The following is a 14890-nucleotide window of genomic DNA, read 5'->3' on the forward strand; positions in this document are numbered from 1 at the left end:
TACACCACAAAAGCCAATAGAGGAACTTAGAAACAAGATTTAAAAATAGAGCATGGGCATACAAAACATGTCACCATGATGCTAAGATGCTTTGTGTGCATTCCTATGTTGCTGCTAGGATGTTCTAGGAGGTTGCCAATGTGTTCTACTTGCAATAAAATGAATGCCATCAAACTTACCTGCTCACCAGTGAAGTTCTTCAGTGTATCCAGAGAACCATTGAGAATGGAAACCTGATTAAAAGACAACAAACTAGATTTTTCATTCCATCAAGTACCATCATAAAATCTCTGGTTGATTACCAATTCCAAACTAAGTCATACTATAGTGATTGTTTAATAGATTTGGTCACATTTAATGCACTGAAACTCTTACTTAACCCGCATCTTGAGTGAAAAGTCCCCTGGCTAAATTTCACTGTTTATAGTGTGACTGGTTTCTCTCACCTGTCCATGCAGACTGACTCCCCTGGGAACTCCAGTCACAAAGTCTGAAAAAAGGTGAGGCAAAAAAGAGAGGAAAAACAGAAAGATTTAGTAGTGAAAACATGGAAATGTGTAAGTTCCTCAAGATCACTGAGAATTCTGGCGATCAGAGCCACTCCAAGAGCTCTATTTTAAAATTTGTTCAGGAGTAAGGGATTCATAAAGAGGGTATAATAATAACACTTCTTTGGAAAGGTTCTACAAATAGCGCTTGGATTAATGCATCCTTTTATGGCTATTCCAACAGCAGATGATTCACAGTCACCGTCATTCTATCTTTGTTTTTAATGAGTATAATGAAAATGACATCAAAATAATCTAGTTAAACTGTAATGTAAATGAGCACTATAATGTCAAGGTTTTATATTTTATGGTCACACCACTCACCTTCATCATCATCACCACTGAACTCGCCCACAGCCATTGAGTAACCTGTCAAACGTATGAAAACAATGGGTGGTGACCAACAGAAAAATCTAAGTATTTTCAACTTGACAGCTTATAAGGGGGATGGAAAGACATACCCATGTAGTTGTCATCAATTTTGATCTCTTTTATCTGTTTAGTCTGAATCTGGCCATTCACTGATGTCAAAAAGTATCCTGGGTAATAGGCCTTGACTATTTCTTGTTTAAACGCAGTGATCACTTGGCCTAGAGATGATAAGGAGAAACTGACCTTTTAATTGCATTTGGATTGAGGTAAATGTCACTGCTGATGCATATAATAAAAGCAAATATCCACATTTTGATATCCACAAATATCCACATATTTGATACATTTGAAATCTAGTCAAGTGATGAAACATCCGTGTTTATGAAAGGTACACACTACTGTTCAAAAGTATGTAAAAAAATGTTTTAAAGTATCTTATTATCATCAAGGCTACATTTATCTGATTATCTGACAAATACCATAAAAAAACAGCAATATTGTGAAATACTATCATATAAATAACAGTTTTCTGTTTTAATATATTTTAAAATGTTATTTATTTCTATGTAGGCAAAGCTGAATTTCCAGCAAACAAACTCCAGTCTTTAGTGCCACAGAGTTCTTCAGAAATCATTATATTCTTATTATTGTCAATGTTGAAAACAGTTGTGCTACTTAATATTTTTGTGGAAACCATAAAGCAATGTTTTTTCCAGGATTTCTTGGTGAATAAGAAGTTCAAAAGAACAATATATATACACAGTCTTTCATATAAATGATGTTTTGTTACATTACATATGTCTCTCACTTTTGATCAATTTAATGCACTGCTGCTGAGTGTTTTTTTTTTATTTACTCTTTTAACATTAATGAGCTCTTAAAGACTCTATTCTACTCAAATCTATTTTATTTGGAAAGCCAAACCTTGCCAGAAGTAACTGCCAGGTCCTCCAAGCACCACCTTTCCTTTCTGTAACATATCAACAGTGTCTAGGTGAGACCAGAAGGAAACAGCAAATAAGCAAAGCATTTTGTTCTATTCAGTTTCAGTATCGTCTTACCTTTGTAAAATCAGCACTGAATCCACCTTGACAGTAGCCTTGTCCTTCACGTCCATAGAATTCTGCAACGAATGGTAAGTTATGTTACTTTGACTTAAAAACAACTAAAATGAAACAAATCATCAGTGACTGCAAGCCTACCTGTACGGCACGGAGCATATTCCACAAACTTGGTGAAGTTATTGATTGACAGAAAACATGAGCCAGTAGTATCAGCACCAGGTATATCATCCTTGGTTCTCCATGAGTAGAGGGGGGCACAAGCCTATGGAAAGGATAATGCAAGAGGTTAAAAGTCACCTTCATGCTAGCTGTGTACAAAGACGACCCTGGTGATAAAGTAACCACGAATGCAGGTCACAGTTTGATAATCCACAAGGGACATCACCTAAACTTTTGATATTACAGATCAAGCATTATCCACAAGCCAATAGAGTCATAAATTTGAGAAAGAATACAAAGGAATGAATAGACAAATAGAACAGATGAATAGAGCTGGATCTGTTCTGATTATTCATCATTTGACCCTTACACAGAAAATTAAAGAACATGAACTTAGAAATAAGTCACCAACAACACTGTGTTCAAGCACAAATGTTGAAGAGGAAATAATGGTTTGTCATGATTTGAAGGAGGGGTAAATGTCTACCTATTATCCACACAGCCTAAAATATGAGTAAGAAGATCTTACCAGAACACTATCTTCATGCACTCGTACTGTTGCTCCAAACCACTGATGGGATTTGAACTCTCCCTGATGCTCTGTATAATTCAGGGTCATATTTAGATCTCCTATAAAAAAATTTAACAAATAATTATTTTTTAAAACACCATTAGGCTAGAATGTAAAGCCTAAAAAATTAAATAATTACAGACAGACAGACAGATATAGATAGACTTGAAACATTTTTCAAAGTCGTGTGGACACAGTAAACAAAATTAACAATAAATATCAGTGCATTTCACAACCAAAATAACATCATGCTGAACATGATTTCCAAAGGTGAATATTCTGTAGCGCTCAGAAATGTCACCTCACATTAGTCAAATGTGATTTTAAGCACATTTAGACCCCTGATCAAATGAAAAGACCAAGGTGGAAAAAAGAACAGACTGTACAACACAGGCTCAGGTGTCCACTGAGGTTAAAGGCCATAATCATGAAGTGTCAGCACAAGAAGGGGAAAAACATATGGTCACATATGGGCTGAAACTGGATTCATAATCAAAACAAATGTGACATGCTGTTGCTGGCCAATGAGAGAGGTTGGAAATCAACAAATAGTCCACCAGACCAAAACCATCAGAGATCAGGTTCAACTGCCAGAGAAGTCACTAGGCCAGAATCTGTCCAAAATGCTCTTTTCCCCTTTCTGACTGCCAAACTGAACTTTGCCACAGACATTTCTCCAGTTGCACCATAATTACAAGTATGATGCAACAGGGTTCTGTGGTGTGATGGAGGAGAAGGGGGAAAGAGAGACTGAGGAAGAGGAGAAATGAGTGAAAGGTACAACTGGCGGTAACAATTCTCAGCTGGCTCTAAGAGGGCCTGGTCTTATTCGGAATGATGAAACTGTGCCAGGGAGCCTCATCCAAACCAAGCAGGAGCTCAAGTTTTGTGAGTTAATATTACAAAAACTGTCAAGAAATGTCTGGATCATATTGCAGCCCCAAATCAAAAGAAGAAATATAGGAAATTATATTTTGCATAAAAGAAAACCAAGTCTACAATTAAATCGGGCAAAATATTATTAAATATTATTACACCCAACTGTCAAAAGCCTACTGTAATGCAAAAAAAAGAGTAAAATTAATTATTCATAATTAGGATTATTTATAATTATTAAAATTATTAAAAAATTATATATAGTTATTAAAAATCAAAATTGTAAATTTAAATGACCTCATGAAAAACACAACTTTAAAGATGGCAGTATTAAAAAGAAAATAAAGAAAAAAAAGAATGGGGAATATATACATATATATATTTTTTTCATAGCCTTTTACATTAAAAATAAATAAAATTAAAAATGTCACTGTAATGGAAATTTTATGCATAAATGTTCATAATTGTCATAATAAATGTGCATAATACATAATTATGGACATAATACATGATTGTCATAATACAAAAAAATAGTGGACTTGAAACAGTATTAATATGTAACATTGTAAAATCTTTATGCAACATTTTCGATTTTAGGGTGGAGTATAACCCTAACATTTCTTTGTGTGATTTACACGCTGGTAATACCCCTATTTAAAAAGACTGTCTCATTCTGAGTGACGAAACAGGAACCTTCATCCAAGCAAAACAGGAGCTCAAAACACACTCTCTCTTGCTCTCCGTCTTCAGCTCACAGCACCCTTCACCTGCCTCTTCCCTTTCTAGGAATTCCACTTCATTATTTTCTCGGTTTAAGTCACCATCTCCCACTCATTCCTTTACTATCTTGTATGGTTTCTTTATCTCACTCAACTTGTCATCTCTTTATACTTGTCCTATTCTTTTCCAAACCACCCCTTAACACAGACAGACACACACACCTCATTTTGGCCAGACGGCTTTTGTTTCCTTCTCTCAAGGATGTTTGGTACCCCAGTAGGAAATTAGTGGGGATTAGAGCCCTCTAACAACATGAGAGGATATATGCCTTATGGTCACCTCCAGGGTGATGGTTTTCTCTTTCTCTTCCTCCTCGTCTTTCCCTCACTCGCTGCCAAAGTAAAGAGGCCTAAAGAGTCACACAGGAAAACCAGCAGCCCTGGACTGGAGAAAACTCAATTGAAGTGTGTGTAAGACACAGTACATGGAAGACGCCAGCTAATGTAAAACTAGTACACGGTCGGGCGGGGGGGGGGGGGCAGTTTGTGGGAGGAGAATCAGTCAACGTCGCTGGAGGTGGGGCGCTAAAACTAACAATTATTTAACTTTCCACATCACGAGTGAAGTGTACAGCTGGGAAGATAAAGCTCAGCGGGGAAGGTGGGGAAAATGGTGTTGTTTGGCTACGGTTAAGGGAGAGCTACCCAAAACTGGATGAGATTTCCCTTTGTGTCAGAACAACAGTCAGACTGTTTAAGACTCTGATGCAAAATACGGCTATTTTACCTGTAATAACTGGTTGGATATTGAATTTGTGTATTTATTTACACATTTAACACAAAGAAATGGCAAGCTCTAATCTGAATGAATGGCTAAACACAACTTCTAAACAGTTTTATTATCTTTAACAGAAACTTAAAACTAAATTAGTTTTCAGATTAAAATGGTGAAGGTTTTATTTGAAATATTTGCTGACAAAATTTAAAATGTAAATACAGCATAATTATTCACTTTCTCCATAGACTTACAAACTTTTAATGATGACAAATCTAGAAAGACCTAACATGAGCTCTTGATGATGATTAAAAAAAAAAAAGAAATCCATTAACTCAAATAAAAACTAACTTAACTGAAATAAAACTGAAACTACACTTAAATAAATTATAACTAAAATTAATTATAAAAAAGACACAAATTAATTTTAATTGATATAAATACTACATTTAAAAACTTTAAACAACCTGTCTCAATGAAGCAAAAGATGCCACTACAAAAAAAAAGAAATTTCTGAGAAATGTAACACTTTTATATTGTATATAAAATAAGTATTTCATATACCTACATTAATGTAATATATGGCTGATATAACTATTAACTATTTTATATAAAATATTTATTTACAAATAAATAAATAAAAATCTGGGGGCACAGTTTTTTTTTTTTTTTTTTTTATCAGTCCAACTGGAAACAGATTAAGTTCCCAGGCAGCAATGAGCACTTCTGTGGAAGAATCAGTCACTGGATTTGAGTCATGGTTCGTGTAAAACTTAACTGAATCTTCGAAAAGCTATTCAAGAGTTTTGTTTGTTGCAAACAAATTACATAATCCAATCCAAATGTCTAAATGTTCTTGGCCGGACTAAGCTGTAATGTAGACCAGAACCTTAATGTGAGACTAATACTGATGTCACCTATAGAATTTAAGAAGCAGTATTCAAAACAATTAATGCACCTTTAAGAGACACCTCTGCTGTGACGTACAGCCATTTTGGTGGTGGTTGAGGAGAGACACCCCAAATGAGTGTAAAGTGCTTTGGGTGTATAACAATACACAATAAAGTGGTTTATATATGCATCATTCATTCATTTTAATCAAAATTCTCTCTATTGCTAATCATACGAGTGCTCTCAGTTCCTGGAGTCAGGCCAAGGCGACCTGCGTACAATCTCATGGGACTGTGGAGGTGAGGAGGTCACACACACACCTCTCCCTTTCAGTGATGAGAGAAGAGCCCCATTAGTGGAGTATCTTGATCTGTGTAAGAGAAAGGGAGGGGTAGCGGAAGGCACAAGCCACAAGGCTAAATTCAGTCATCACATCAAGCATCCCCAGGGAGACACCGGGAGACAGGGAAATGAGAATAGACAAGAGACAATGCTCTCTCTCCTCTAAATCCCACCCACTCTCATCATTCTCGGTTTTTTTCTTATCAGAGAGGAAGAGGAAAGAGGTCAGATCTGAAGACACGATTAGCTAATGCTCTCTCTGACTAAGGGATGTTAGGCAGGAAGAAGTAGTACATGACCCTCTTGCGGCCCACTTGAGAACCAATGGTACATCAGTGGCCGCAGGGTCAAGTCCAGATTTAAGTGGTGAGGTCTTTATTTGAAATATTTGCTGTGGCTCAATGTAAAATGGAAATGGAGGCAACGTAAGACTGAGCTGCAATGTTATATGCATATAATTCACATTTTTAGAGAAACTGATTTTTAATGATAACATAATACATGAAATAGTATGAACTATGAACCAATAATGTCCAAACAGTAGAATTTCATGTCATGCTGTTTCAGGTTATCTCCTGTTTTCTGAGATGATATGTGCTTCCAAATAAATAAATAAAAATACTTCAAGAACCAACTGTGCTAAAAAGGTGGTTATTATCATGCCTTTATTTTTGGTTATGTCCTAAACAGCTGACGCTAATTGAAATTGAAGTAAAAGCCAAGAAAAACACTTGTCAAAATATTAACCATTTTGGATCTGTCAGGATATTTTGAAATCTAATTGAATGATCATTGGATAAGCATTAACCTCTGAGGTTAAACCAGCCTCTGTAATGCATCACACGTCACAGGGTATTAGCTTAATTCAGTTATAATCTTCTGCTTGACTATTGAGTTAAACCAAAATAAAATTATGTTTTAATTGAAGTCAAACGTAATAAAAAGAAGAGCATGACATTTACATGACTTATAAGCACACAATATGTTTGCTAAAAAAAGCTCTACGTAGCTAAATCTGTGAGCTGTCTGTTTTCTAGAACATGCAGCTGTGCATCATGATTAAAAAAATAGATCTTTAAAAGTTTTTGTGACAGTTTTGGTGGAAGATATCTCCCTGTGTTTGAGTCAGTAAATCACAGCTTGGATTTTCAGAGCAGACTTTGATTCTGCAGGAAGGAAGCCAACAGTCTCTCAGTGAGACTGTGAGCACTTCATTGTCCCCTGACATGTGTTCTACATACTCAGCAACTTGGAACAGTTTTTAAGACTCCGTCTGCTTCAAGAAAAGAGACAATACACAATTGATAGAGCATACACTGCGGTCTCTACTTGTTCTTTTTTTTCCTAGTTGTGGTGCATAGAAATCTGAATCCTAATGAAATGCATATTTTATGTTTCACATCACCACCACAAAAGAAATTATTCTGGCATGGCGAGTAGATCAATGATCAACAATGCTAGCAATGTTAACATGCAGGCACTAACAAGACAGCCACAAAGCTACACAGTCTCTGTTCATATCACGAGTGAATATCTGTTGTGAACACCACTTGAAATTTTTCCAGTGAAGTTTTTTTTGTACCTGTAGGTTGATTATTTTCTCGGCTGACCAATAAGATATGATATTTTAAGATTTTAAATTTTTTTGCATAAGAATCAAAAAAAAAAATCTACATAAAACCATCTCTATCTACCCATTTCAGCCATTGTTTAGCAGTTGCTAGCTATCAAGTTCTGCCTTTCCTGCTGAGAAACACATCTAATTTAAGAAAATCAGAGCCTGCATGTACATCAGGAAGTCTGCTTGAGCACTTGTCTGCCTTCGCTTCACCTAAATCCCATTTTCCATCAACCTCTCAGAGCAAAATCTACACAATGAAAGGCAACCAAAAGATGCTAGCTTGAGGAAGCCATATAATGGAAGGAGCAGATATCCATCAATACTACGATTGTTTTGGGGAGGATGTAGAAACTACTGGAAGTCAAAATACTGGTTCCAATTTAAGTGCTGGTACACAATCAGCCAAGTACATTCTTATTCACTAAAATAGTATACAGACATAGTCACAAAAAAACTAAAACTAAAAGTGACAGAAACACATAAATTACTAAAACGTTAAAAATTAAAATGAAAACAAAATATAAAAATAACATTTTATTTAAAATATTTACAAAATACCAGACCGGAGAATGCGACACCCTGAACAGCTTTTTGAGTTTAATCTTTTTGTGACCACCCACATCAACTGGTCAGTGAGACTTACCCTGTCCATCAAACTCTATGCTGCTGCATTGTGATTGGCTGAGGCTCCATGGACAGTAGAAGACCGATCCTCCTTCTCTGATGTTGGGCTGGCTGGTGTTGGCTTTGGGTGCTCCCACTATAATACTGACACTGTTCAAAGAGAAAAAAAGATGAAGGAAGCTGTTAGCATACTAATAAGACTATGAGGAATATTTACAAGAGAGCAGGACAAGTACAACAGTGTTCCGATTCACAAAAAGTCTACTGGAAGCTTTGTTATGGAGTTGGATTGGAACATCAGAGCTGCAAAGCAACATTTATCCTTCTAGGTTAATGACGACAGATGAAAACACCAGTGTTGGGAAGCCAGTTACATTTAGTTTAATTTTCCTAGAATTCAAAAGCTTAATTTTAGCCTAAAATAAAGACCAGCAGGAAACTTATGATCTTTGAGGAAATGGACTGTCTCATAATCAACCATACAGAGCTGAAGTAACAGTGTGGCCATGTGCAATGGTTAGTAACTTGGTTGGCAAAATTTGAATGCCAACACAACCACACACACACCAGGCCCACTGGGTAATAAGTCAATGAGAAAACAAGAGCCGAGACTGCTGAAGTCAAGCTAGCTGCTTCTACAGCTATTTTTCCCCCTGGGTTATCACAAACAACACATCCAAATATTTAAACACATACAGACAAACATAGCCACATATTTAAAAGCATGATCTCCAAGTAGTCACATGTCAAACCTTCACAAACCAAACAAACTTCTCAACAGAGAGAACTAAACAATTGTATTTGGACAGGATGAGAGAAAGAAGCAGGAACAGCTGTTTAAAATTCTCTGAAGAAAAAAGTGAGTGCCAGAACATGGCTATGTGGTTTCTAAGGTGCTCTGATTGGTGTTTAGCATGTCACAATGTGGTTGCTAGGTGGCTTCTTACAGGCTCAAGTCAAAACTGTCTGTATGATATTCTGGTCTCTAAATATGGCTTGATTACCTCTTTTTATGTACACGGTCAAATGTCTGGGGCCAGTAAGATTTTTATTTCTATGAAATTACTTTGATTAATCAAGGACACATTTACTTAATCAAAAAGAGACAGAGATCTTGTGTTAAATTATATATGTTTTTACTATTTCAAATAAATGCTGTTCTTTTGAACATTATTCAAAGAATTCTAAAGAATTTATTATGGATTCCACAAAACATATTAAGCACGACTGTTTTCATCTTTGATAATAAAAAAAATGTTTATTCAGCACCAAATCAGCATGTTGGAAGGATTTCTGTAGCATCATGTGATATTTCAAATGACATAAACACATAAAATGTTAATCATATTTCATTATCTTAGTTTTTTTAATGGAAGCTTGTCTCCCTGACTAAAAATATATAAAAAGTTAATTGCCACTTTTTAACTCACAATTCTTACTTTTTTCCTAGAACTGTGAGATGTAAACTCGCAACTGTGACATATAAAGTCAGAATTGGGTGGCAATCTTGCAACTGTGAGAAAAAAAAGTCAGTTTATCTTTCAATTCTGACATTGTAACTCACAATTGTGAGGTCACATCTTGCAATTCTGAGAAAAAATAAGTCGGAATTGTTTGATAAGATTCTTAAAAATATTACCGACCCTAAACTTTGAACTTGTAAATCTACAAGATTTTTTTTCCTGTTTTATCATCTTTATCAAGGTAACAGCACATTTTTCTTGAGATTTGACATGAAAAATACCCAACAGTTAGACGGCCACTCCCACAGTCCCCGCTCTTCTAATCTGTCTAATTTTCCAAGAGCCGGCATGGATTGGTGCAGTGCCGCCATGACCTCATTGTCTGTAAACTTACTATCGTCTTTCCTGTCATTAAGGCTGGTCCATTGAGAGATGGGGGTGTAGAGGTGGTTGTAAGAGGGCACTGAGGGCATCTTGGGTGGGGGGTCAAGGTACAGGAAGAGAACATCCTTTCCTGCCCCCTGGGCTGGTCTCAGTGACACGTAACAGAGGGCTTCTTTACAAAGGCTTTATTCAGCGAACCCTTCTGTCAGACACGGAGACTCAAGCACACTTTCGATGGACTGCAGAGATAAGAGTCCTATAGGTAGGAACAGATGACCACTTGAGTTGAATATTGCCTTTAAGTTAAAATACAAAATGTAAACAACTAAAACTGAAATTTAAATGAACAGAAACTGACTTTCATTGTTTTTTGGGTTTTGGGGGGGGGGGGGGGGGGGGTCTTTGCCAAGTTTTGACTATGCCTTGGTAGTCACTCAACACATTTTGTTGTACAATGACAGTAAAGGCATTGAAAAAGTTTCCATATCCTACACTGGGAGGAAAGCCAGACAAAAAGGCAAAGGCCTGAACAAGAGCTCAATGGATGAATAGGGAGGACATTAAGCATGGAAATGTTTTTTGGGTTCACCAGATTTAAAGGCCACAACAAGTGAAGCACAAACCACACACACAGACAAAAAAAAAGAAACATTTTTTTTTTAATAATAATAATAAATAAATAAAAAATTTAAAAAAAAAAAAAAATATATATATATATATATATATATATATGAACAGACGCGCCATTTGTTTTGATTGGGGGGGGGGCTTTTTCCAGCTTGGACAGAGTATTCCATTTTTCCACCATATGCATGTATGGACAGAGGGAGTGTCCCAGAGGTGTTACAGAACCCCAGCTGAGGTGTAATGTCAATCCCAGATTCCCTTGATGGCTTTGGCCTGGGAATTTGTGCGTCTTACAGAATTCCCACTCAGCGATAACAACTACAGATAATGTCTGACACTAAAAAGTGAACAGGCTGGTCCACCTCATTTGAACCCCAGCACACTATAAATGAACCCAATTGCACGAGTCTGATGAAATGTTATGTTGCTATGATGCATGTGAAATGCGTCTAACAGCTGCAAATTCTCTAGCTTTCCCCAAGCACTTTCACTCTTCTGCTCGAGTTCTTGGAATGCTGTACACTTACACTACTGTTTTGGCTGACTGCTCACAAGTGTACAGTTACAGTGCAGCTACTATCATTGCACTTCTGTTATGATAAAATTACACTACTTCAGTCTCATTACATATTGTTTTAAATATTCATTCATTCAAATAAAACAAAAATTACACAACAAGGTTTCGGTTTAAGCAAATAATACCTAAATGTACATTCAAATGTGCCGCTTTGATGCAAAGTTATGATATACAAAATACACTATCAGCCATAAATTTAACAGGAACTTAGAAACACAAAATTGTTTCTAAAACAGTGTCGTCTGCCTAACACTCAACAATCTAAATCATGCCGTTTTGATAATGATATGAAAGAACTAACTAAGAAACAATTAGCATATAATGGGAGGATTTATCTTTTTAAGGAGGGGGGATCTCATCCCTCTTAAATGTCCTCCTTTTCTCCACTAAATGTTTAAATGGTGGGCTAATATTAGCATAATGATAAGAGCCAGATTGCTCTTGGCTTAGACGCTAGCTTTTGTAATGGCTCTACATAAAATGAGAAAGATTTCAGGAGGCCTTCCAGCAGAGGGAATGCCAAATTGAAGCTCACTTTAATTAAAACAGTCTGGCCTTGTAAGAGAACAACAGAATGTAATTTCAATTCTGCTATATGGAGGACAAATTTTAATTTAACTGTAATTAGCATTTGTAAGTAGTTGGTGATCAGAATTATTGCAAGTCAGAGGTCATTGGCTTTGGAGGATGGATTTTTCAACAGTGGGCCTTCATTTGTTTACAGTCATGTCTTCCTAAATCTGTATACTTACTTCCTTCTGCGGAAGACAAAAATTGTGCACAGGATTTACTTATTCGTTCTCTCGATTTGCTAAATCGTGTGCACAATTTAGCAAATCGACCCAATAGTAAATCGAGGGAACACAATAGTAATCGTGTGCACATTTTAGTACATTGAGGGAACGCATTAGTAAATGGTGCACACAATTTATTTATTTTTTCTTGCATTTCATGTGCGAGGCTCCGTAGTTTTGGACCCCATTCACTTTCATTGTATAAAAAAAACAACCAAACCATTCTTTAGAATCATATCAGACACGAAGCACCAAAGAATCATTTACAATAAAACCAGCAATATACACCACATCATCATTATGACCACCTTCCTAATATCGTGTTGGTCCCCATTTTGATGCCAAAACAGCCCTGACCCGTTGAGACATGGACTTCACTAGACCCCTGTATCTGGCACCAAGATGATAGCAACAGATCCTTTAAGTCCTGTAAGTTGCAATGTGGGGCCTCCATGGATCGGACTTGTTTGTTCAGCACATCCCACAGATGCTCGATTGGACTGAGATCTGGGGAATTTGGAGGCCAAGTCAACACCTTAAACTCGTTATTGTGCTCCTCAAACAATTCCTTCACCATGTTTGCTTTGTGGAAGAGCACATTATACTGCTGAAAGAAGCCACAGACACCAGGGAATACAGTTTCCAAGGGGGGTGTACATGATCTGCCATAATGTTTAGGTAGGTGGTACGTGTCAAAGTAACATCCACGTGGATGGCAGGACCTAGGTTCGCCAGCAGAACATTACCCAAAGCATCACACTGCCTCCACCGGCTTGGCTTCTTCACATAGGGGAAGTCGTGGTATTTGGTGTTTGACTCCTAACCCTAGGGTTGTGGGTTTGAATCTCGGGCCGGCAATACCACAACTTAAGTGCCCTTGAGCAAGGCATCAAACCCCCAACTGCTCCCTGGGCGCCACAGCAAAAATGGCTTTCCCACTGCTCCGTGTGTGTGTGTGCGCGTGTGCGAGTTCACTGCTCTGTGTGTGGGTTAAATGCAGAGCACAAATTCTGAGTATGGGTCACCATACTTGGCTGAATGTCACTTCACTTCACTCATAGTGTATCCTGGTGCCATCTGTTCCCCAGGAAAGTCACGCACAAGGTCATCCAATGCAGCCCCATAAGCAACAAACTGCAATGCACTGTGTATTCTGACATCTTTCCATGCGAACCAGCATTAAATTCTTGAGCAATCTGAGCTACAGTAGCTGTTCTGTCGGATCGAACCTCATGGCCCAGCCTTCTCTCCCCATGTGCATCAATCCTTGGCCGCCCATGACTCTGTCGCCGGTTCACCACTGTTCCTTCCTTGTTCCACTTTTGATCGATACTGACCACTGCAGACCGGGAACCCCCCACAAGAGAGCCAGTAATCTAGCCATCACTATTTGGCCCTTATCAAACTCACTCAAATCCTTACACTTGCCCATTTTTCACTTGCTGCCTAAAATATCCCACCCACTATATTTTACTTTAATATATGTAAAGTAGTCAGTTTTACAATTTTACTTTAAGGAGGAAAAATGGCATCAACACCCCTTGTGGTATCTCTAAGAGAGACAACCACCAACTCCAACCAAGATGCAAACATCATTTTCGATGTGGCTCTAATTAAGGTAATTGAGTTAGTCTGAAAATCCAGCTTGAATAAATTACCACTAAAATGCTAAACTTGCTAGATACTCACCACTGAGATAAAGGACTTCTTAACAGTTAGCCCATTGCTTGTGAGGTTTGGTAATCAGACCAGAATTAAAGTTATAAAAATGAATTGGTGCACCACTTATATAATCTACTTAAGTTGTGGTGAGAAAACTTTGCGGGAAAGACGCTGATAGATCAAAACTAATGCCACTAATAGTTAAAGGCCGTCAGATGGCAGATCCCTTAATTTCAACTACCTTCAGCTTAAAACATTCTCCCACCCATTCCACACTTCATTATCGTCCAGCAGTTTAACTTGTGTCACTCGAAAGCTTTCATAAATGCTTAAGCTTGCCAAGAAACCACACTGGTTGCTAATGAAGGTGAAAAAAATAAAAATAAAATCACAATCAGAAAAAAAAAAACCTCAGCCTGCAGCCTTTAGATGGCATTTTGAATGGCACAGAAAACTGCATGAAAAAAAAAGAAAGGAACAGGGAATTTTCTGGGAAGCTTTGTATACAATATTAGAACTTATTGATACATTACTGTTAAAAGATTTTTAAAAGAAAGAAAAAAAGAGATTTTAGAGATATTATATTGTAAATGGATACTTTCATTTAGGAAGGATGAATTAAATGAATCAAAAGTTCTCTAAAGACTTTTAAATTGATACTTTCTAGCCTAGTGTACTATTAGTACACTATACAAGTACACTATAGTACACTATACACTATAGTACACTATACAAGTGTACTATTTATGGAGGCTATATCTTTAACACCAAGCATTTCTGCAGACTCTGTTGATATTCTGCTTGATTCCTTTAACTCAAAA

General features: G+C 37.0%; 1 protein-coding gene across 1 annotated transcript in view; it reads right to left on the reverse strand.

Moving 5' to 3' along the window:
• The window catches only part of LOC132129439 (integrin alpha-5-like), a 49531-nt gene that overhangs the window by 19087 nt on the left and 15554 nt on the right, over positions 1-14890 (reverse strand). Inside the window, exons 2-10 of the mRNA XM_059541040.1 lie at positions 8582-8712; positions 2673-2773; positions 2123-2246; positions 1982-2043; positions 1845-1890; positions 1010-1138; positions 873-917; positions 447-490; positions 180-233 (exon numbers count right to left, since the gene is read on the reverse strand). Coding sequence (XP_059397023.1) covers positions 180-233; positions 447-490; positions 873-917; positions 1010-1138; positions 1845-1890; positions 1982-2043; positions 2123-2246; positions 2673-2773; positions 8582-8712 — 736 coding nt within the window. The remainder of the gene's footprint in view (positions 1-179; positions 234-446; positions 491-872; positions 918-1009; positions 1139-1844; positions 1891-1981; positions 2044-2122; positions 2247-2672; positions 2774-8581; positions 8713-14890) is intronic.

This window comes from Carassius carassius, chromosome 46, assembly GCF_963082965.1.
Source record: "Carassius carassius chromosome 46, fCarCar2.1, whole genome shotgun sequence".
Lineage (NCBI taxonomy): Eukaryota > Metazoa > Chordata > Actinopteri > Cypriniformes > Cyprinidae > Carassius > Carassius carassius.